The sequence below is a fragment of the Pinus tabuliformis genome, chromosome 6 (assembly GCF_031772625.1).
Source record: "Pinus tabuliformis cultivar Carrire ecotype Pingquan chromosome 6, CPIR1, whole genome shotgun sequence".
NCBI classification, from domain to species: domain Eukaryota; kingdom Viridiplantae; phylum Streptophyta; class Pinopsida; order Pinales; family Pinaceae; genus Pinus; species Pinus tabuliformis.
The window spans coordinates 503,304,748-503,328,584 of NC_142292.1; the positions used below are offsets into that span (position 1 = coordinate 503,304,748).

General features: G+C 38.9%; 1 protein-coding gene across 3 annotated transcripts in view; it reads left to right on the forward strand.

Moving 5' to 3' along the window:
- The window catches only part of LOC149259522 (neurochondrin family protein), a 411,338-nt gene that overhangs the window by 95,920 nt on the left and 291,581 nt on the right, over window positions 1-23,837 (forward strand). For all 3 annotated transcript variants that reach the window (XR_016257650.1, XM_089418637.1, XM_089418634.1), the window contains exons 5-6: window positions 22,992-23,095; window positions 23,298-23,393. Coding sequence is in view for 2 of the 3 variants with exons in the window: in XM_089418637.1 (XP_089274763.1) it covers window positions 22,992-23,095; window positions 23,298-23,393 (200 nt within the window). In the remaining variant the exon portion in view is untranslated. The remainder of the gene's footprint in view (window positions 1-22,991; window positions 23,096-23,297; window positions 23,394-23,837) is intronic.

The window sequence follows — 23,837 nt, forward strand, 5'->3', positions numbered from 1 at the left end:
GCTGGAATTTCCTTTCTTTGCTGTGGCCTAACTTAGAAGTTATCCTCCTCAACGAGCTCCTTTTTGATGTATTGTGTGTTGCACAATGGACTGCGTCTAGGGCTTCTTTAGGACAACGTCTAAGGCTTCCTCCATGACAAAGGTAAGGGCTCCTTTAGGTCAACGTATAGATCTCTTCCATAGCTTCATTGGCCTGTCTTCTTTACTGCGGCTAGGGAACCTCATTTCCTCCAACATCTTGGGCTTCCTCTCCTAGATTTCTCTTCCACTAAAGCCCAAAGCGAGTGGAGAGAAATCAAGAGAGAAGTGTATGTAAAATGACTCTCAAGTCATCTCCTTTTATACTAAAACATTGAGCACATGTGGGTGTTATGTAGGAATTTACAGGGTAAGTTCCTCAGAAAGAACACCAAAAGGACACCGCTCACAACCAGATCACAGATCAATACACCAGTATTTTTGACGTGGTTAAAACCCTCAAAGAGGGAAACAGTCCACGGCCTGAGCCAACGCGGCCACTTCAGGCAATTTATTAATCAAAGAATGAAAATTTACATAAGCTTCTCTCATGCACGGATTACCCTACAAATGACCCTCCATGCGCTTTAAATAGAATTCATGGACCAATCGGGTGTCAAGCCACGGATCAAGTGTCGGTAATACCGAGGAGAGAATGAACCGTCGGATCACTACATATCGTGACCGTCGGATTGTAAGTTACAAAATGTACAACGGTAAAGAAACACACTTTACCTAACTCTATACCTAACTCTACACTAGACCAAGTTGAACTTAACTATATCCTATGTGTCAGAATATCCTAACATCCCCCCTTAAGAACAACTTGGGATAGGATTGAAGGATTTACAAATATGACACAATAGGAGAAGGGAGGAGGCACTAGAGCCTATCCCCCCTTAGTGACAACTTCCTGAACTCCAACCATAAATCGAAGTTTAGTGAACTTCGCCTCTGTGAGAGCCTTTGTGAAGATGTCTGCAACTTGATCATCTGTTGAACAATATTTCACTTCAAGAACATGGTCGTGAATGAGCTTTCTGATGAAGTGCATGTGCAGTTCAATGTGTTTGTCGCGCTGATGTTGGACTGGATCTTTGCATAGCTGAATGGCACTTTGATTATCACACCAAAGTGTAGTCGGATGCTGCTGCTCAAAGCCAAACTCTGAGAGGATCTGACGAAGCCACAAGGCTTCCTTACTAGCTTCTACGGCACCACGATACTCTGCTTCTGCTGATGAAATAGGAATGGCACCCTGTTTCTTGCAAGCCCATGTAATAGGTCCTGAACCAAGAGTGAACACATAACCGGCAGTAGACTTCCGATCATCAGGGTCACCAGCCCAATCGGAATCAGTGAAACCAACCAATAGAGGAGATGCTTTGGCACTGTAATGAATGCCAAACTGAACTGTACCTCGAACATAACGAAGTATTCTTTTAGCTGTTTTCCAATGACTTTCACGGGGGTTTTGCATGAACCGAGCAACAAGGCCAACAGCAAAGGAAAGGTCAGGACGAGTATGGGTTAGATACAAAAGTTTTCCTACAAGTTGACGGTATAAGGTAGCATCAACTTCAGGAGAAGTACAAGTGACTGAGAGTTTGACTCCAGACTGAAAGGGAGAAGGGGCTGGCTTACAGTCTTCCATGTGAAAATGACGTAGAATATCACAAGCATACTTGGACTGGGAAAGGGAAATACCCTCCTTGGATTGCAAGACTTGAAGACCAAGAAAATAGTGTAAGTGTCCTAAGTCTGTCATTTCAAATTTCCTTTTGAGGCTAGACTTCACATGGTTTATAAGGTTGGGATCACTACCAGTAAGGATAAGATCATCAACATAAAGAACAAGGATGATAAGAGAGTTGCCCACTTTCTTGGTGTAGACAGTATTGTCAGAATGACACCTAGAAAAGCCAGATTCTAAAAGAAAGCTATCCATTTTGGCATACCAAGCCGAGGAGCTTGCTTGAGACCATAAAGGGATTTCTTAAGTCGACAAACAAGGCTGGAGTCTGTTTGTATGAAGCCAATGGGTTGTTCCATATAGATTTCTTCATGCAAGTCCCCATGCAAGAAGGCAGATTTAACATCCATCTGATGGACTTCCCATTTGAAAGAGGCAGCAAGGGAAAGAACAAGGCGGATAGAGTTCATTTTGGCAACAGGGGAGAAGGTTTCAGTGTAGTCAATGCCTTCAACCTGTGAAAAGCCCTTAGCAACAAGACGAGCTTTATGTTTATCAACTTTCCCATCTGGTCCATACTTGGTTCTGTAAACCCATTTGCATCTAACAAGTTTTCGTCCCTTTAGTAAAGGAACAAGATTCCATGTATCATTTGCCAATAATGAATGATATTCTTCATTCATAGCTGCTTCCCAATCTGGATGGCCTGAAGCTTCTGCAAAGGTGTCAGGATCATAATTTACTGGAGCTTGAGCCAGTAAAGAAGAGGCTCTCTCAAACTGAGAACGTGTGCGTCGCTGGTCTGTAGGATCACCGGCAAGATCACTTGCTGCATCTCGAGTAGCACGAACCCATTTTGGAAGCTCAGGAGCTGAAGGAGGATCCTGAGATGGTGGGGGAGGATTGTCATCCTCACTTTCATCATCTGAAGAAGAAATGTTTTCAAAGGTAGAAGAGATAGGGAGAGGTGGCACATCCGCTGGACTAGGCTCGCAGGCCGATATATTTTCATCAAATTTTACATCTCTTCTAATGATAACATTTTTGGACTTAAATGGAATAAGTCTATAGCCTTTGACATCTTCAGAATATCCAACAAAGGTACATTTTTCACTCTTAGGTTCTAAAGCTTTATGCTTTTCATCTGGAATATGGGCCCACGCTTCACTTCCAAAAACACGAAAGTGACTTACATCTGGTTTGATTGAGCTCCATGCTTCTTCTGGAGTGATATTCTTTAAAGCCTTAGTAGGAGTGCGATTTATTATGTAATTTGCACAGTTAATTGCTTCTGCCCAAAAACTAAGACCAAGTCCTTTAGATTGTAGCATACAATTAGCCATTTCCTTTAAGGTGCGATTCTTCCTTTCAGCTACACCATTTTGTTGTGGAGTATATGGAACAGTATGTTGCATTTGAATTCCATTCTCAGTGCAATAGTTGATGAATGTGTTTTTAACATATTCTCCGCCATTATCAGATCTTAACTTAAGAATTTGATGTCCAGATTGTTTTTCAACAAAGGCCTTGAAGGCCAAAAAAGTGTTAAATACTTCACTCTTGAGTTTTAAGAAGTATACCCAAGTGCGTCTGGAGAAATCATCAATGAAAGTTAAGAAATACTTGCAACCAGAGAATGACACAACTGGAAGTGGACCACATAAATCACTATGCACAAGCTGTAAAGGGGCTGAGGCGTGCCAAGAGGCACGTTTTTCAAAACTGTCCCGATGATGTTTTCCGAGTACACATCCGGAACAAACACCATCTCTGCAAGATACCATAGGAAGACCTGTCACCATATTTTCTTTACATAGATGCTGAAGGGAGCGATAGTTTAAGTGACCAAATCGCTCATGCCAAAGTTTGCTCACTTCATCATTATGAGCAACAAATACTGAGGGAAGATTTGATGACCCAAAGTTGTGAAACTTATACAACCTTGTAGAATCATCAGCAATGCCAGTAGCCAAAATCTGTTTAGGATCTTTTAAGTCCTTGATTACAACATCATGAGGTGAAAATTCAACGATTTTACCTTCACCTGAATGAGTTATCTGATATACAGATAGAAGGTTGCAGGATAAGGTTGGAACACATAATACATCATTAAATTGACCATTGTCTAGATGAACAGTTCCAGTCCCTACAACATTAAGAGATCTATCATCACCAACATATATATTTTTGGTGTTACAATCATTTAAAGAAGAAAACGTGGCTTTGTTTTTGGCCATGTGATAAGAAGCTCCAGAATCAATGAGCCACTCATGAGAATGAGAAGAAGAAGATACATTTAATGCATAGCCAGACCGAGATGCTTGACAACCACATGCAGAAAGTTCCATTCCTGAAGATGAAGTTGATGTTGAAGATTGCCCCTGTTGACCACTACTGGTCAACTGCCCATGCAGTACGCCTCCTTTCTGTTGGCAGAGAGGGGTAGCTCCTGAGCAGCATGTCCGTGCCATCCTGCCATCATCAGCAGTTTGATCTTTTTGATTGTAAACCCAGTCTGCATGTATTAACTGCAAATAATCTTAGCAGACATGAAGTCATGTATGTAATTTGCCTAGGTGGACCTAACTTTTTGATGATAATCTACGTCCCGGAAGGTTTTTTGTCTCACCGATCCACGGATCGGCAGAGTTTTCCTTCAAACCTGACCCCAAAGCCGGGATTGATTTTGTCATTTGAACTTTAGGAGAATCCTAGTGTGTTGATCTGCTAGATTATCGTTGTGTCGCAGAGTTGGGTGTTTTGTGAGGGTCTGTATTAAATGGGTTTGTCCCTTAAGATGTAATTTTGTAAAAGTCATGATGTAATGTGTCCTGAGGGTCGAGAAATGTTTTAAATCCCCTCATGAGTCCTAAGTCCTAGGTCCTAGGTGATGTTTCCGAAGGTTTAGTTCAGTGATCCATTTTAAAATAAATTAAAAAATTAAAAAATGAATAAAAATAATAAAATAATGAAAAATAATAAAAAATTAAAAAAATCAAGCAAAAACCCTAACTAATAAAATAATAATATTTTAAGTGAATAAATCGACGGATGAGATCAAGAGATGTCTTGATCCTCATCAACGGTCGAGATCATTTCTACATGGATCACTCGAACTAGCCGTTAGGATCATTTCCTTTATATAGGGTCTTAGGGGGTCATTTCAATTCATCTGATCTGTGAGTCTGTACTGAAAAAGCTCTCTTGTAATCTGATTTTCTGGTTAATAAAAAGACTTTGGGGTTCAAACTGGCTGGTGTTACTCTCTGGAATTGCTGTGAGATCTTTAATTTTCTGCATATTTCAGTTTTTAGCCGTTAATCATAGCTTGTTTTTTTTTAAGAGTAGTGTGAGCACAGGTATCTTGTTCACCTGCTAGGGTTTGAGGGCTGCTAGGGTTTCTGAAATAATGGCAGGTATCTCCATTATTTTCTAAGATCTAGCAGCACTCTTTCTCTCTGTGCTGATGGTTGCTTGAGGTGTGCAGGAAAACCTTTCTGAAGGAAATTGTGGGCGTTTGGGGAAGTTCTAGGCTGAACCAGCCGACTCCCACTGGCTTTTCTGTGCAGAGCCCAGCTGATTGTTCCCTGGGTTAATCATTCAAAGTTTCTTTTCTGTTTTACTTTGAGAGATTTTCTTTCTGCTCACAGTGAAGTTCAAGATTTCTGATATGTTGAAAACATTACTGCAATTATTGTCAAATCTGGCATTTCAGGGGCCACAATCTGTAAATTATTAGGCTGTCTCAGGGTTTCATATTTTTGCTCAATTTTTTTTTTAGGGTTTCAAAATTTTGCTTTATACACAGGTTCTCTTTATGGTTTTGTTCCCTTGTAATTGCAGGTATGGGGTTTTTCTTCAGGGGATTACGAAATATAAATTTGTGAGGAGCTTCACTGTTTTCTGGGCAGTCGGCTTGCCTGTTCACGCATAATATACCCTGTGCTCGCTGCTCTTCAATGCAGTCTCACTCCTATCTATCTCAGCAGCCTGCCATTTTCCCACACCACCGGCTCAGTCAACAGCATAAAAATCGAGATTTGTTTTGGGAAAAGCCTGTTCGTTGTTTTTCAGAGGTTATATGTACCTCCGCCGGCTTCATACGTCTGCATTTTTCCATGACAATGTCTCACTAGCGTATCACCAGTGCTAGAACGTTCCATTCATAAGCATTCAGTAAAATTTCAAAGCGATCCTAAGTGCCTGCAATCCGTCTGGCGTCTGCATATCTGTGTATCAACGCCATCAGAAACGTGCCCATTCCATCACCGGCAGCAGGGGATCCGATTCACCAAGCCGTGGATTACCTCAGGGTTACACCGATCAGCTTTCATCGCATCTACTTGCAAATCGATTCACAGCTCAAGGTATCCGCCGTCTTCATTCTCGAACAGGTAGCATCTGCGTACGGTTTTATTGCAAGCATGAGCTTCATTCGATCTTGTTGGGGCAGCATTTAATCGATTTCCCTAGTTTTATTGACGTATGCATTTTTTAGTTTTAGTTTTAGGAGTTTCTTTTATTTATTTAGGCTATATAAATGTATATGTTAGTTTTCGTTAGGTTTAAGTTTAGAAATTTTTTAATTAGTTTTCTTTTTTAAAAAGTCTTGTTTTAGATTAGAATAAAGCGTAGATTTTATTTTTTTTAATTAGATTTCAATTCGTTTTATTTTAGTAACGTATTTAGATTTTACTCCTTTTTAAATAGTTTCATATAAATCCATAAAAAATCAAATAAAAAATGTGACTTTGCCTTTTTTAGACTTAGGCTTTAGTTTCATTAACTTAGTTTTTATTTCTTTAGATTTTAGATTTTTTTATTTTTAGATTTGTATTTTAATGTTTAGCTTTAGTTTAAATTCTTTAAGTTTTGTTTTATTTAGATTTTAAAATAGCTTTAAAGTTTTGTCATAAAAAATCAAAAAGAAAATGCTTTTGTTTTAGCCTTAGTTTTTTTTTGTTTTGTTTTGTTTTTTTTTTTTTTTTTTAAGTTTTAGATTAATTTTTAAATTTCATTTTTTAAATTTATTTAAAAAAAAAATAAAAATGTTTTGTTAGATTTTTTAATCTTAATTTAATTTTTTGTTTAGTTTAGTTTTAAAATTAGATTAGTTTTAAAATTTTAAATTTTTTTAGATTTATTTTCCATAACATTGAAAAATAAAAATTGAAAAAGATTTAAAAAATTTTGAAAAAATAAAAATTTTGTGGAAAATCATTTTGCCAGTTTCAGTTGCTTTCGCGATATATCTTTCATGCTGAGATCTGAAATTTTCAAGTCGAAACACGAAATCCAATGTCTGGTTAATAATTCATGATGCTCATGGTGGTTTAAGGCATTTATCTCTTCAAAGCTTTCAGTTGCCGGATATCGTTTTGGTCACATGATTTAGCTGTGATAGATGGTTGCTGTTCATGGTCCATGTTTCTTTATCATTTAAAAAGTAATCATTTAAACATTGACTCCACAAGGCACTGGTCTATTAAATCTCTCAATCCATCTAGTGCTTATCATATCGTGTATCGTGTCTCCCACCCAACTGTTTGGCAGTTGGCCTTCACTATTTCGCAGGGTCTACCCCCCTTAGCCGCGGGAGACGGGCTTAAACAGAGGGATCGGGGATCAGAGTGACAGCCCCCGGTCCGAGCGTTGTCGTGCCAATCTGCGCGACAACAGCCCCAAATGGATGTTATGCTTCTTCATTGCTGCTTCCAAGGCTTCCATCTTCTTAAAGCATTTTGATTCTAAGTGCCCATCTCGATTACAAAAATTGCAATGTCTATCAGTCTTCTTCCCTTTGTTTTTATTTGTCTTATCATTTTGTTGAAATGATTTTTCATTTTGGGGCTGAAATTGCTTAGGACCCTTGTTTGGTTTAGGACCATTCTTTTTAGGATATGACTTTTTAGGATTCTTTGAATTTGGTTGCTGCTGGGCGGCTAACGCTTTCTTGGAAGATTTTCCAAGATTAAGAAGACCAAGGTGTAAGAGTTTTTCTTGTTCTCTTATTAAAGAATCACAAAAAGAGTCAAAGGAAGGGGGCTTGTAGTCTTTTCCTTGAGAAATGAAGGCTTCTCTTGTAGAATGGAAAGTGGAAACAAATACAGAGTAGGATGGTCCCAACTTAGTAAGGATGGAATAAATAAGGTTACTATCTTCTTTCTTAACCTTAACACCTTCCAAAAGATATCTAAGGGTCTTGAATTTAGACAAGAAATCTTCAATGCAAGAAAAATTATTAGGGTCCAATGTAAGCAACTCATTTTCAAGTTGATGGGCTCTAATTTCATTTTAATCCCAAAAACTTTATTGATTTGTTCTATTGCTTCATGAGGAGTTTCAAGTTCTGCAATATGGAATCTAAGATCTGGGGAAATAGACATCCCTATCAAACCACGTGCTTGATCTTGTCTATTTTCCCATTTAGCAGCCTTGTCTTCATCTTTCGGTTTCTTTTCTTGGCCTGTGGCTATTCGGTAGAGACCTTTACTTCTAAGTAAATCCTCCATGTAGGACAACCATTGGAAGTAGTTGGTGCTGTCAAGGGTAACTTGGTATTGACTTTCCATTTCAACAGAAACTGAAGCTGAAGATGCTGAAAGTAAGTGTTCCAATGGATAGATCTCGAAAAATTAGGCTGGTTTAAAAAAAACGGCTCTGAAAAAGGCTTCCGGATGAAGAAGTTATGGCTTTTTGAAAAAAAAGTTGTTGAAGTTGTCGACGAAGTGCGGGAATGTGCGGAAATGAAAAAGTCCGCCCCCACAAAATGGAGACTTGAACCCAAGACCTCTACTCTCTTAAAATAGCTTTGAACCAATTGATCTATACAAAAAATTTGAGAGAGAGAGAGAGAGAGGGGGGGGCTTTGGGTTGCGTGCTTGCTTTGAGAAAGCTCTTTTTCCCTACAAAACAAAAAACACAAAACCCAACACGGACATGCAAAGAAAACGAACCTTGCGGCTCGAAGTTAGCTTTACCCAAAAAACTAAATATTTTCAAAAATTGAACCTTGCGGCTCAAAGTTAGCTTTAGCCGAAAAACTATATATTTTTCTCAATGTTTCTGATTTTCCGAGATCACACTAAGGTGCAGGGAAAAGAGCATACGCATGAGAAAAATCCTTCATTTCTGTTTCTGATTTTCCCAGATCGCACAGAGTCGCAGGGCAAAGAGCATACGCAGAAATGAAAGGTATAGATCCGGTTAAAAAAAAGCTAAATAAACCGAAACCGAAATAAGCAGAGAGAAAATAACAGTAAACTGCAAATAAACACTGTATACCTCCAGATCTTAAAAATGACGCAGCTAGGGCTACCGGAAACCTTTTCACGTGAAACGAAAGGGGTTCCTCATTGAAACAGATGCTCCGAACACAACAGAGCAGTCCTCTCGGCCCGAAAGCAGTCAGAAACAGCAGATCTAGGAAACGACAGTCGGATGCAGTTCTACCGGCTTCAGATTTGGATCACCAACGGACGCGGCCCTCAAATAGCTCTGATACCATGTAGGAATTTACAGGGTAAGTTCCTCAGAAAGAACACCAAAAGGACATCGCTCACAACCAGATCACAGATCAATACACCAGTATTTTTGATGTGGTTAAAACCCTCAAAGAGGGAAACATTCCACGGGCTGAGCCAACGCGGCCACTTCAGGCAATTTATTAATCAAAGAATGAAAATTTACATAAGCTTCTCTCATGCACGGATTACCCTACAAATGACCCTCCATGCGCTTTAAATAGAATTCATGGACCAATCGGGTGTCAAGCCACGGATCAAGTGTCGGTAATACCGAGGAGAGAATGAACCGTCGGATCACTACATATCGTGACCGTCGGATTGTAAGTTACAAAATGTACAACGGTAAAGAAACACACTTTACCTAACTCTATACCTAACTCTACACTAGACCAAGTTGAACTTAACTATATCCTATGTGTCGGAATATCCTAACATGTTATTTAGTTGCTGGCCGACCTTGACGAATTGTCTTATAACACAAATAAATTCATAACTCCATGAATACTTATCGGAATCGGATGATCTTTAGATTAATCCTACACCTCTCGATGAGAGGGATCCAAAAATATATCAGATGCCATAAATAAAATGACCCACATGGAGTTTGGCCCTAATTGCCAATTTTAACACTAGTCACTACTGGCTACTGCGAGAGAAGCCAACATCATCTTGCTCAGACTCTGAATCAGATTCAGATGAGGAAACCCATGGCTCCTCCTCATCACAATCTCCAGTTGCAACTGTAGAAGTAGTAGCACTAGCAAGTGCAACAACTACACGTTGAGATAGACGAGCTATGTGCTTGTGTCGTGGCTGAGTAGAGGAAGTGCCTGCAACTGGAGGACTTGGGGCCAGGCCTAGTACTAGTGGATCTGCATTTAACTGAACATTATGTTCAACTAATGCCTCTATCTGTAAATCCAAATCAAGACCAATATCCTCATCATAATCAAACTCTGCTGGATGACTCTCCACTACCCAATTTGATGTTGGATCAATATCTTCCAATACAATGGGATCTGTATCAGGTCTTTTGTTCAACAATTACTTGCGTCTTAGCCAGAGGTTGAATTGGACATAGACTAGATCATTTAACCATTTTTGTTCCAAACGGTTTCCCTTCTTCGTGTGAATCCATCATCGAACGTTACATCCCTGCTAACTTCAACCTTCTTTTGACCAAAAATATATATTCTAAATGCTTTAGAATCTTTTTTTTTGTAACACAGTCAGTTACTTTTTATATATTGCAAAAAAAAAGAAAAAAAAAAAAGGGAAAGGAAGCTAGTTCCTTGTACATTCAGAGGAGGGCTGGTTCAAAAGTAGTGCGCAAAATGGGAGCGCAGTCCCCACAACTACTTTTACAACCTTGTTTCTATAAACTTCAAAAACTATAGTGCTGGTGTCGTGGTTCTGAGCTATGGGATAACTTTCCAAATTTTGACTTGATCTCCTTAAGCCTCGCGTGGTAACCAAACCCGCACTTAACTTTGGATAAAGCGGACTTAACCATAAACCTTTATCCTCGTATAGTGGGAATATACACAAACACACGGGAAATAACATTTTCCGCTTTTCCATAGCCTTGGCACGATTTTCAATGCTTACCTTTATTAGGCTCAATCTCCACCATAGATTTTCCTCCGTCAGATCTGACGGACACCTCCGATCGCCGATCAATCAACTTGCACGTCACTCCACCACCGTCGATCCACTCGCGATAGATCCAACGACTATCAGGGATTTCGGGTGGGCAAATCGCGCGGAGAATACCCGCCCGATAAAGCGGTATTCTCACTCCACCCTCTTGCTACGTGTCCATCGGTGAGTGGAATTGGGTGGTTCCCTCCTGAAACCGCTTACCGCTTATTCTCATCCCGAAATACCATTCCTGCTTATATTCCCGCCTTTTCTCTTTGACTAACTCTCGAGCATGTTAGTGCCCGATGACCGTAGATTTTCCACCATAGATGGCTACGATGGCTTCTCTGAGTTCCTCTTCTGCCACTACTGAAGTCAATCCTCGTCCATTGATCTTCGAGATCCAACGGTTCCTGTGCGATGATTCTTCATCTGTCTCCTCACTCTTACTTTGCGGCATTTCTTCAGTGTTTTGTGGTTTTTGTTCCTAATTTATTGGTCTCTGTTGAGGAGAGACCTGCTATTGTTGATTGCCATACTATCTCAGGTCGCCTGGGAGCTTGTGCAGGTGTACGTGGAGACCTGAATGTTACTTGCAATACCATTACGGTCCAAGCGTTTGTGATTGACATGACTAATGCTGTCTTTGCCTAGGAGAGGAGGACAATTGAAATCTTGATTCATCATATAGTGTAGCTTTTTTGGGATTGTGAGAATCGTGTGCTTTGAGCAAGGCTGATTACAGTTGAGAACCTCTGCTGACATATATTCTCTGTTTTCCTCATGCAATCTCCTTCTTGAATTGATGTTTTGATTCTTCTTTTTTATTTTTTTCCCCCTGTAATATTTCTTGTGATATTCTTCGGATCTATATCTTCTTTCTCGATCCTCATACTGGGTGAGGGGGTCATGGTATACTTTCTTCATAAACTTCATTATTCTCTTTGACAATCCCAACTGGTCTGTCAATTGCTTTGTTGGCATGGCTATCAACGTCCTTATTTTGGTTTCTCAGGACATGCTTTATGGTTATTTTTCCCAGACTTTCAAAACTTGTTCTGATCCTTTGATAGATTTTGTTGATGGCTATGCTTTTGAAGTCCCTTTTGGCATCCAATGCGGCTGTTATGATAGCTGAGTCCCCTATTATTATAGGGTCCATGATTGCATTTTTGTTTAAAAGCCTTGTGCCTAGGAGAAGGCTGTATGCTTCAGCCCTGTTGTTTGACATTTCTCCAAGGCTCCATTCATAGGTTATTATTTTTTTCCCATTTGGATCTAGTATAACTCCGCCTGCCCCTGCTTTACCTGGGTTATTTTTTGCAACTCTGTAAAAAAAAGAATGTGTCTCTTCTGTTCTTTTATCCATTCTGCAAATTCTTTATCCTCCATTCTCAATTTCCATTTCTTGTTTGTCTGAATTTTTTTATTTTTTTGCTATAACTTCTGCTTTTGCTTTGTTTTCTAACATTGCTTTGCTGTACCAGTCTTTCTCTTCTTGTTGTAAATTGTTCTGGTCCATTTTTGAGATTCCATTTGTACTTATTATCTCTGCAACTTGGCTCCAAGTTTTTGCTAGGATCTTGCCTAGATTTGGCTTTTGTTATTTGAAAATGCATTTGTTTCAGGCTAACCAAATTTGCCAACACATGATTGAAGGGAGACATTTCCATATCCTATTTATTGTTGCCTTTTTTTCTTTGTATATGGGTAGCTTTTATCCCAGTTTTTATGAAGAGTTGTCAACTGAATTGTTGGATTTATGTTTATTTCCAAAGGACTTGTTGCCTGTTTCCAACACTCTCTCGCCACCATACAGTTTATGAAGAGGTGTTGGATTGTTTCTTCCTCCTTTTGACACATGACACATTTTGAGGGCCCTTGTATTCCTTTTTTTTTTAAATTTTCAGAGGTAAGAATTTTACCTTTGAGAAGGGTCCAGGTGAAGACTTTAATTTTGGGTAGACTCTTTGATTTCCAAGCTGCCTTCCAAAGACTCCAATCATTTTGATTGTGAAGTTTTTGGAGGAGGTTGTACCCCGATTTCACTGTGTAATCCCCTCCATTTGGGTCCCAAACAAAGTCATCCTGCTCTTCTTTGTTGATGGGCGCAGCCCCTGCTAGATGGAATTTTAAAATTTCCCACTTACTTTTTAGTCTTGGTGGTGTAGCCAGCTTTTTCCATCTTACCCAGTTATTCTGATCCCAATCCGAAATAGAATAAAGAGTGTTAAAACTTTGCTCTTCCATCCATCTCTGAAGTCCTCTTAAATTTTGTTACTGATTTAAGGGGTTTTTCCCCATTATTTTATCCTCCCAGATAGAAATTGTTTTGCCATTCCCTGGATTTTTGGATATTTGATCTCTAATAAGAGAAATTATCCTTTTAACCAATTTCCAGAGTTGGGTGCATGGCTTGTCCGGAATAGTATCAGTGAGCAGCTTTATTCTATGACAATTTAAGTATTTCATTGTTAGAACTTTTTCCCACCAGTGACCGTTCCCATTTATCATTCTCCAGATAATTTTTGTCCCTAGAGCAATGTTCATTAGTCTTGGCAGGCGTATTGCTATACCTCCTTTTTCATAGGGAAGAGTAACTTGCTCCCATCTAACAAGGCTGAATTTTTTATTATCTTGTTTTCCTCCTTGCCAGAGGAAGCTTCTAATTATCAGTTCCATTTGCTTGTGGGCACTTGCTGGAGCCATAATGATTGCATACTGATATATAGGCAAGGCCGAGAGAAGTGCTTTAATCAGTGTCACTCTTCCTGCCAGGTTGAGCCACATCACTCCCCAGTTCTGAATTTTTTCCCTCATTCTCTCCACTTGCTTGTTCCAGACTTCTGATTTTACCACTTCCTTTGCTAAGGGCAGCCCAAGATAAGTGAAGTGGCTCCAATTTATTTGTAAAGGTATTTCCAGTATTTGTGAGATACGCTGCATTGTTTTTGTTGGGGTATTCCAGCAATAAATTCTGCATTTGGAGTTGTTTAAAATTCCTCCTGAAGCTAGGAGAAATTCATCCAAGACTTTTTTGAATCGTCTTGCTATAATGCAGGATGCCCCGCCTATGAGAAGGGTATCATCTGCAAAGAGAGAGTGGTTTATATCTTTGACTCCTCTTGATATTTGGATCCTTGCTATTTTTTTCTCTTTTCTCTGATTTTCCAGCATAACACTCAGCGATTCAGCCATGATGATGTACAAGAATGGAGAAAGCGGACAACCTTGCCTCAGCCCTCATGTGCTTTGGAAAAATTTACTGGGTCGTCCATTGATTAATGGAGCTATCCATGGATTTGATATACATGCCTGGATAATCTCTATGAAATTTATTGAAAAGCCAAACTTTTTGAGAGCTGCTGCAAGAAAGTTATGGTTAACTCTATCAAAAGCATTAGCCATATCTAACTTAACAATCATTCCTCTCTCCTTTCTTTGGATACTGCTGTGAATAGCCTCCTGAACAATTATCACATTGTCTGTGATTTGCCTCTTGGGGACAAATCCTCCTTGGTTTTCTGAAATTATTTCCGGAAGTAATTTTTTCATTCTGTTTGCTAGAATTTTGGTGAGTATCTTATAAGACGAGTTGCAAAGGGAGATTGGCCTATATCTGTTAAAAGTTGTAGGATTGGGTTCTTTGGGAATGAGGGCTAGGAAGGAGGATTTTGTATTTCCTCCATTTTTTTATTTTTATTTTTAATTTTTTATTTTTTATTTTTTTTTTTTTTTTTTTTCGGAAAACATTTTTGAGCATTCTCATTAGATCTTTTTTGATAATTTCCCAATGTTGTCTGTAAAAGGCCATTGTAAACCCATCTGGACCTGGTGCCTTATCAGGGTGGAGATTCCACACAGCTTCTCTGACTTCTTCCTCAGTAATTTCTTTGTCTAATTCCCTGTTTTGCTGGTTGCTTATTTTTTTTTATATGCTGCAAAATTTCTTCATTAGCTGCCTGCTGGTCACTTGTTGAGAGGAGTTATTTAAAGTGTTTATGGGCTGCATTTTTTATTGCTTCAATTCCTTTTATTTCTTGACCATTTACTTGAATTTGTTCAATCTGATTTTTTGACCTCCTTATTTTCATTGTATTATGAAAGAACGTTGTATTTTTGTCTCCGGATTTTACCCAGAGGCATCTTGATTTCAGTCTGCTTTCCTCTTCTTCTTGCCTATTTTGCTTATATATTTCCAAATATATTTCCTTTTCTTGTATATGATCTTGCTTACTTTCTTCCTTGTTCTCTTTTTCCTTGCAAAGATTATCCATTTTTTTTTGTAGTTCCATTTTTCTAGCTTTGTCCCGGAGATCATTTTCTTTTGCCCAATTGTTTAAGTGCATCCTTAGGTTCTTTAGCTTAGTTTCCCAAACATACTGGGGAGATCCCGTGACACTTTTTTTTCAAGCTGTCCTTTATTTGTTTGCCAAAATCTTCCTTGCTGTCCCAAATTGAATTATATCTGAAGGGAAGGGGTCCTTGATTTTCCATCTTTCCCAAGGTTAGCACCACCGGCTTGTGATCTGAAGCTGAGTTGTGAACAATTTTACTTTTCACAAGAGTATAAGCAACTGTTATGCTTTCATGAATAAGAATTCTGTCCAACCTTTCTTTTATGTTGTTTTTTCCTATTCTTTTGTTGTTCCAAGTGTATTTTCCATTGCTTGGCGGAATGTCTATTAATTTGTGTTCTTCTATTATTCCTTCAAGAGCTTCTCTTGACGGATCGTTGTGGAAGATTCCGCCAAATTTTTCTTCTGTATTCCTTATCAGATTTAAGTCTCCTCCCAGGATTAAGTTCCCACTTTGTCTCTCTGCTATTTCTTCTTTAACTGATTTCCAGCATTGTTCTTTCTCTCTATAGTGATTTGGGGAGTACACATTTATAATGCTATACTGTTCTTTTGTATTGAGATTTCTCAACTCTGTTCGAATCCAGTGTCTGCTGATTTTTTGGGTCATTAATTCCCATTTTCTTTTATCCAAAATGGTGCTAATTCCTCCTGATGCTCTTGTGGCTTCTAACGCTACTTCATAATTTTTTAGTTTTTGAATCATTTTTTGATTTTCTTGCTTGTTTAGTTTGGTCTCTTGGATCATATATATGTCTGGTTGTTCCTTGGCTAAAATGTCTCGAGCTGCATTGACTTTAAAGGAGGTGCCAAGGCCGCGACAATTCCAAGAGACCACTATCATTATTTACTGTTGTGTTGGTGTGGTCCTCCCTTTCCTCTTTGCTGAGTTTTTTCATGACTTCCTGTTTGTTTCCCAAGGAATGAATCCATTGGCTGTTGCATTCCTAGGGCCATTTCTTTTGTTGCCACCTCATCTCTGATTTCTTTATTGGATTTCCTTCCCACTTTTTTTTGCTGATCCTAGGCTAGGGGGGATTTCTTTGGCTTTGTTTCTAGTTATAATGCGATCCACTGAGGGAGGAGGTGGAGAGGATATAGGGTTGGGGGAGGATATGAGAGCTAAAGAGATGGGGTTTGACGGTGGGGATCTGGGAGAGGGTGGATCAAAGGAGTCTTCTAATGGTTCAAAAGGATTCAGAGTTGTGTGATCAGGAGGAGTAACCTTCGCTGGAGGCTGAGAGGTTGTTTCGTTTGCTTCTTGGGACTGATAGATATTTGATGCGGTTTGCTTATTGGTAGGTTTTTTCCTTTTCACTTGTTCCCATGTAGGTTCTTGCTTTTCTACATTTTCATGCTCTACTTTTTTAAGACACCTATTTGCAAAATGACCATACTCGTGACATACTTTGCATTTAAATGGTATTTGTTCATAGTCCAGCTGTTGAATGTGTGTCCACTGGTCGACCTTGATCTTTATTGCCTCTGGGAGGCCTTTTCTGAGATCTACTTCCACACATATTCTTGCACACACGTGCATGTTGTCTTTGGCTCACATCTGTCAATATATTTGCCCATTGCGTTTCCTATAGCCTTTACAGATTCGTCTCCCCAGCAGCGAAGAGGGAGATGTGGGAGCCTGACCTACACAAGCACTGCATTTGGGACATCCATCTCCGGATCAAAGTCCGGCGTCCACCTGTTCAGGTATAAACCTCTGGAGTCCATGAAGTAAGGATCGTTTCTAAATATCAGATCTCTGTCCTCCTTTATTTCAAAGAGAAAGGTGTAGTATCCCTTTCCACAAAATCGTATTGCTATCTTCCCTTGTGTGGTTGCATTCCAGTTTTTTCCACCCATTTTTGCATTGATTTGAGTGAAGGCCATAGCCCTTTGAACTGTCTAACAAGTCCGCGTTTTTCCAGAGAGATGGTTGCTCTCCTTGGAAGTGCTGGATGGAGAGAAACTTCTAGGATACTTTCAAGTTTCTTTACAAATTTATTGACTGATGGCCTGTTCCTTGGAGCTCCATTCTCTGCGATCAGAGATGCGAAGGCTTCTGCGTTTTCTTCATTCCCTAGCTGCGTGGAAGAGTGAGGATCTCCCTCCTCAGAGGGCTGCATGGTCTTGTTAGCCTCAGCAGCAGGAGGTTGCCAAGAGAGGGATCTGCAGGGGCAGCGGCGGCTAGTTCAGCGCAGGCTTGGGGTGGGTTGTTGCACGCACGATCAAATACTTAGACATCCTTTAGAATCTTTACTATATCCAACAAACGTACCTTTTCTTCTTGTAGCTTCTAGCTTGTTTCTTTTGTTCTTCCGCACATGGAAGTATATGAGGCAACAAAAAATACGGAGATGACAAATATCGGGCTTGACACCTGTGAATACTTCCTCGGGAGTCTTGTTGTACAAAGCTTGATGAGGCAACCTGTTTTGAACATATACTGCGATGTTTGTTGCTTCTACCCAAATAAATTTTGGCAACTTTTGATCATGGAGCATGGTTTGGGCAACTTTTACAATGGACCTGTTCTTTCTCTTAGCTACTCCATTTTGCTCAGGAGTGGAGGACACAACGGTCTCCTCCTTAATTCCTTCCTTCTTGCAAAAGTCTATAAATTCATTTGAGATGTATTCCCTGCCGGTGTCAGACCTATGATCTTTATTTTCTTCCTTGTATGATTTTCAACCAAAGCCTTGAACTCCTTGAATATTTCGAATGCCTCATCCTTGTGCTTCAAATAATATATCCATGTCTTCCTTGAGAAATTGTCGATGAAGGTGATGTAATAAAGATGACCCCCAAGTGAATGCATGGGCATTGGACCACATATATCAGAATGAATAAGATGAAGGATGTCTTCCATCTTGTTTTCGCTAGAGGGGAATGGTCCCCTTGTCCTCTTTCCACTAGCACACCCAAGGTATACTCCATTATGTTGAACTTGAACATCGAGGATCCTGGAGACCAACTTCTTCAATTTTGGAAGAGCATCATAATGTAGATGCGTCAGCGTTCGGTGACACAACTCGCTTTGAAGATTTGTATCATGGGCCGTAGCTAGAAGAATCCTTCCCGTGACTCTATCGAGTCCTTCAAACCTAGTTCCCAATGTGAAGGCATTTCTCATATAGGATTCAACAGGCCAAGTGAGTACTTTTCCTTTAATGAATGCAACCCTCATTCCTTTATCCTCCAAAGCATATATCGAAACCAAATTCTTCTTCAATCCCGACAGATATAATACATTATGAAGCAAGACAGATTCACAAGAGTTCAAATGAAATTTGACAGAATCAAAACTCTTTACTAGATGAGTGGTATTGTCACCAAGAATAATGTTCAAATTGGTATTTCTCTGTACCAAGTTAGAGAGAAATTCCTTATATCCAGAGAAGTGATGAGTGGCCCCACTATTAACCAACCAACTATCCCAAGAATCTGGAGGAGATGAACTTGCTAATGCAAAAATAAGAATATATTGAGATTGATTAGTAGCATTGCCTTCATACCTAGAGTTCCTTGACCTCTTTGGAGGACGATGGCTATCTTCACGATCATCAAGGGAGTTTCTTCTTCTTTCATTCCTTCTATTGTCTCTTCTTTCATATGACCTGTTGTTGTTGTCTCTCTTTTTGGGACAATCTCGAGTGTTGTGACCCTTTTGATGACAATTATAGCACTCAACATCTCTATCTCGCCTTCTTGGATCCTTGGAATCTCGATTAGATTGAGGAGGTCTTCTTGATTTAGATGGCTTTCCCTTTCCTTTCTTTGCATTCCTTTTCTTTCCTTGAGCAACGTAAGCAGTGGGCTCTCCTTCATTTGATCCTTGAATTCTTCCTCTTGAGTGAGTTTTCCAACAAGCTCATCAAATGACGGGAAGCTATTGTTGTTGCTTATAATAGTAATGAAGGTTTACCAAATGGGACAGAGGCCTCTTAGAGTTACAATTACCAATTCCCTGTCAGGTGTGGTTTCCCCAATTCTTTTTAATTGGTCTCTAAGATGAGATATCTTCATAATACGAATTCTCCTTTGTTCATGTTCGTGTCTTTGAGTTTATCTTTCAAAGAGATGATTTCATTCAAATTGTTGACTTCATACATTCCGTCTATCTTGTCATATATGTCCTTAGACCTTCTCAAATTTCCAACGTAAGCAAGTAGATTATCTTGTAAACCATTAGCTATAATGTGCTTTGCTTTTAACTAACCTTTCTTATGCTTTTTTTGATAGCAGTGGAAGCATTCTCTGGAGGCTCAGGTGCTCTTCCTTGAATGAAGTCCAAAACATCATTATTATTAGCTATGATCCCCAACCTGACTTTCCATGTAGCAAAGTTAGATGAGTCACCCAACTTCTCATGTTCCTTGAAGAAATAGGAAGACATTTTTACCAAAAGATTTTTCCCTTTTCAACCAGCCGCTTAGAAAAGTGGATGTTATCGCTCCATGTCTCTTGGGATTGTCTTCACCTCAGCTCTGATACCATGTTATTTTTTCACCAATTTGTTCTATGCTATAACTATGACTTCAACAATATGCAAGAGCATCCAATTTAACAATTTCACTTCTTCAATTATCCAATGACAGTAGAGCAATAATAGATAGAACAATTAGACAAATGCACAATGAAAGACAACCAAGAGACAAGAGACACAAATTTGGTCAATGACTTGGGCAAAACCCACTATGGGGAAAACCCTTGCAAATATTCTTCTTATTAGATTGTCTTCAAATGTTCAGCAGAGAGAGTACATCATCCAATATCAATTCAATATCCAAATAATGACAAAATGCTAAGCAACTATTCAAGAGAGAGATGGATTTAACTGTAGTGAAAATTGATCTGCCTGAAGTCTGCCAAGTCAACATAGTCAACTACTATCACAATGTGTCCTAACCAGAGATAGGACAACAGTGAAAATAGTCTTCAAAGGAGCTCAGTGCTGGAGCAAATAATGTGGCCTCCTTAGCAGATTGAAATGAGCCCAAAACAGATTGATTTAGTGTAGTCAAACTTGGTCAACGTGGAGATGGAGCCTGTGGTCAACCTTTGCAATTAGGGCTTCGGTCAAGGAGCACAAAATGACTTGAATTTGACACCAATATCTGCGACTTGCTAAAACAGAAAAGATTCTCCCAAAAACGTAGTCTTACCGTGCCAATTATGTCCAGGTCAACGCTAGTCAATGTCTTATAGTCAGCCCTGTAATTCGGCCCAATCAGAGACAACCACCTATACTTCGCATGAGAGAGAGATGTCTTTTACTTCTGAACTGCACGAACCAATAGGAGAGAAAAGATGTTTGTTGTGTGAATGAAGTCCCTAATGAGGATTGGCGTCTCATGTATTTATATGAATCTATGTGGGTGAAAAGACACGACGTTTGGGCTTCATGAGCCTATATGAAGTTGAAGTCGACCTTGACAATTTGTACATGTGACGGATTTAATTCAAAAACATATTTCTCCTTGTCTACTTTGAGTGATCTTTAGGTCGATTTTGGTCCTCTCGAAAAGAGGAATTCAATGCAATGATTATCTTCATCAAGAGGGTTGTCCAAAGTGGAATTTGACCCTAGTTGCATAATTTAACAATTCTCACCTTTCTCAATTTATTCCTATTAATTAATTGATTTCCTTAAGTTAGAATTAGGAAATAATTAATTATTGATCAATTAATTTAATTGAGTTGTCTCTAGGTGGAATTTCCAGAAACGGTTTTTGAGTTCCAGAGAACTCATGTGTTTTAGCCTCTCCACAAAGTTTGAGACTAGAACACCATCCGATGCTACAAAAACTAACATCAATGAAATTTTTTATCTCTTTGAATCCTTAAGCATCCACCTGCAAAAATATTATTTCAAGAAAATTCTCCAAAGCCAAACCCTTACTCCTTTTCTTTAGATTTGCAAGAAAATAGGGAGAAAATCTAAGAGATATATATACAAGAGGGTTAGAAAATATATACAAGATTATTTACAAAATTCACAAATTTGTTAACCTAAAGAGTATGTGTACAACTCTGCTCTTGGGTAACAAAATGTAGGTCTAAATTAGCCAGATTATTCAGTGAAATCACAATGATAGAGAGAAATAAATTGAGATAAATAATATTTCCAAGCTATGGCCAAGAAACCACTACACATATAATTAATTTTTTCGATTGATAAGCCTTTGAAAGGGATTAATGTTGGTTCTTCCACTCCTATGCGTGAGAGTTGGTTGGTTCAACCGAAAAAGTACCTGAATGCTCAAGATCTGATTCTAAAATAATGATTTATACACTGTTGTTAGATCCAAATGGAATTGGATAGTAGAATGAAAAGGAAGATTAGGGATTGAAACCCCCTAGCGCTTCTAGATCTAGAGTATTTCTCCAATCCAAATAGCAGTGCAAGATAACTATACACCAATAAATCTACAATAGCAAATGGAAATAATAATTAATAGCCAAAGTATAAAATTAAGCACAATGAATCAATACAATATTACCATAGTCGTGGAAGAATAGCACCACAAAAGTTTTACCCCTAAAGACTTCCTTTATTATGCATAAAATATTCAATACAAATCCAACGTAGCTTCCAAAGCCAAGAGCTCGATTACATGATCATCATATGTTACAACGAGGAGCCAAGGGCTCAATTTATAGAAAAGATGAGAGAGTGTAGCCTCTCCAAGTGAAAACAACTAGTTCTCTTGAGCAAACAGCGAGATCCAAGGCATGATCCCCATCAAAAAATTTTGATCCCTTGATGAGCTGAACAAATCTCTAGGAGGGAATTCGTTTGCCTTGAAAGCTGGATTAACCAAGTGTTTGATCCCATGTTGGTTTGGACCATTAAAATATTTTTCTTTATTTTCCTCCTTGAGAATCTCTCATTCAAAATAACAATCATGGACCATTTTTTTTTTAAATCAATTTTGCTGGGTCATGGGCCTTTTTTCTGGACCATCGAATTTGCAGACCGTAATGCATTGAGTCTTTCAAGTACTAAGGATATGTTTTGCAGCTACCCAATGAATTTTCCACATCTGGACTGTATATTGGTTTAAAGTGTTTATTGCAAAACATATATCAGGTTGTTGGGTATTCTCGTGGTGATAGGTGCCCGGTTTGAATCCCCCTTGGTGAGGCATACTAGTCTTTCAAGTATTGCAGGACATGTTTTGCAGCTACCCAATGAGTTTGCTACGCCTGAACTGTATTTTGGTTTAATGTGTTTATTGCAAAACATATATCAGGTTGTTGGGTATTCTCGTGGTGATAGGTGCCTGATTTGAATTCCCCTTGGTGAGGTATACTAGTCTCCACTGTTTAGCTTTACTAGGGATGCCATCCACAAATGTGGGGAAGCATTCCTTGGGCTTTCCGACAAGGTTTTCCTTGGAAAAAAGGATTAGTTACAACTAGCACTTGTTTCTATCCTTGTTCATTTTTTGTTCAAGTTGTCTTTAATCCATGGACTATTTTTGGCACTTAATATATTTAAAAGATATCTATAAGAATCTTTGCCTAGATGAATCTTTTCTTTGCATTTGGTTTCCTTACAACGCTTTCAAAACATGTTTGTTAACTTCAAAAGTTGAAACACTATCAAAATGTTCTTATAGTTGGATGAAAGGCTGTTTTTGCATGGTTGTAGTAAATTACAAATGAGTTTGAAACGATAGTGATTTGCATGGTGCTTCCAATTTGGAAACCATTATTTCAATGCCTGGATCATAATGATAGATGAATGTGCAGATTCTCCATCTATAGAAATGGCAGTGAAATTGATGCAATTTTTGCTGGCAAAAATTCCCATGGAGATAGAGATCACTGAATATACAGATGATCTAGCGTCTGCAGTAAGTGTTTGAACTTTGAAGTGGCCTTGTCATGAGTGTGATTTCTTTCTCTTTCTATTGCTTCCTCTCCATATTGCCTGATTTTGTTGGTTAGCTTTTCTGGAATTGTTTTATTTTTATAACTGGTGTATTTAGTTGTTGATTTGAAAATATTTAGCTATGCCTGATCTGGCTTATATGTGGTTTTTGCTCTCTTTTGCAGGTTGTTGCAATTTCTAGGCAGTTTGCAATCCAGCAAACGTCACTTAAGTTTGATGCTTTGCTTTTGATTTCAACCCTTGTTGCTTCAGAGTATTCGGTCTGTAATGGAATCCCAACTTTCTGTAATTGTAGTCTTTGATAAATGTTGCTATTTACAGCCACTGTTTGTGGTAAACCGTAAAACAGAAGATTCCCCTGATGTATTTTGTTTTCTTTGGGTGTCATTATTGATAATTATCACTGTTGTCAATGGGTGCCTCCCTGCTTAGTTAAAAGTGGGGGTTGTTATTTCCCCCACCAATGTTCAATTTCCTTAACTGACATTCTTGGCCATTTTGCCATGCAAGTGGCTGGACTCATGTGGTTTGGGCTAGATGCAAGTCCTGGGTAACTTTGGCGAGATAGATATCCTCTAGTCATGGCTGCTTAGCCAAGTGATCTTATGTCAGTTGCGAGATGCACTTGCTTACATGCAATAAATTTCCATATTGGGGAAGGTGCCACTTGCATATGTTGACTGGAAACACCTACCAAAAATAAT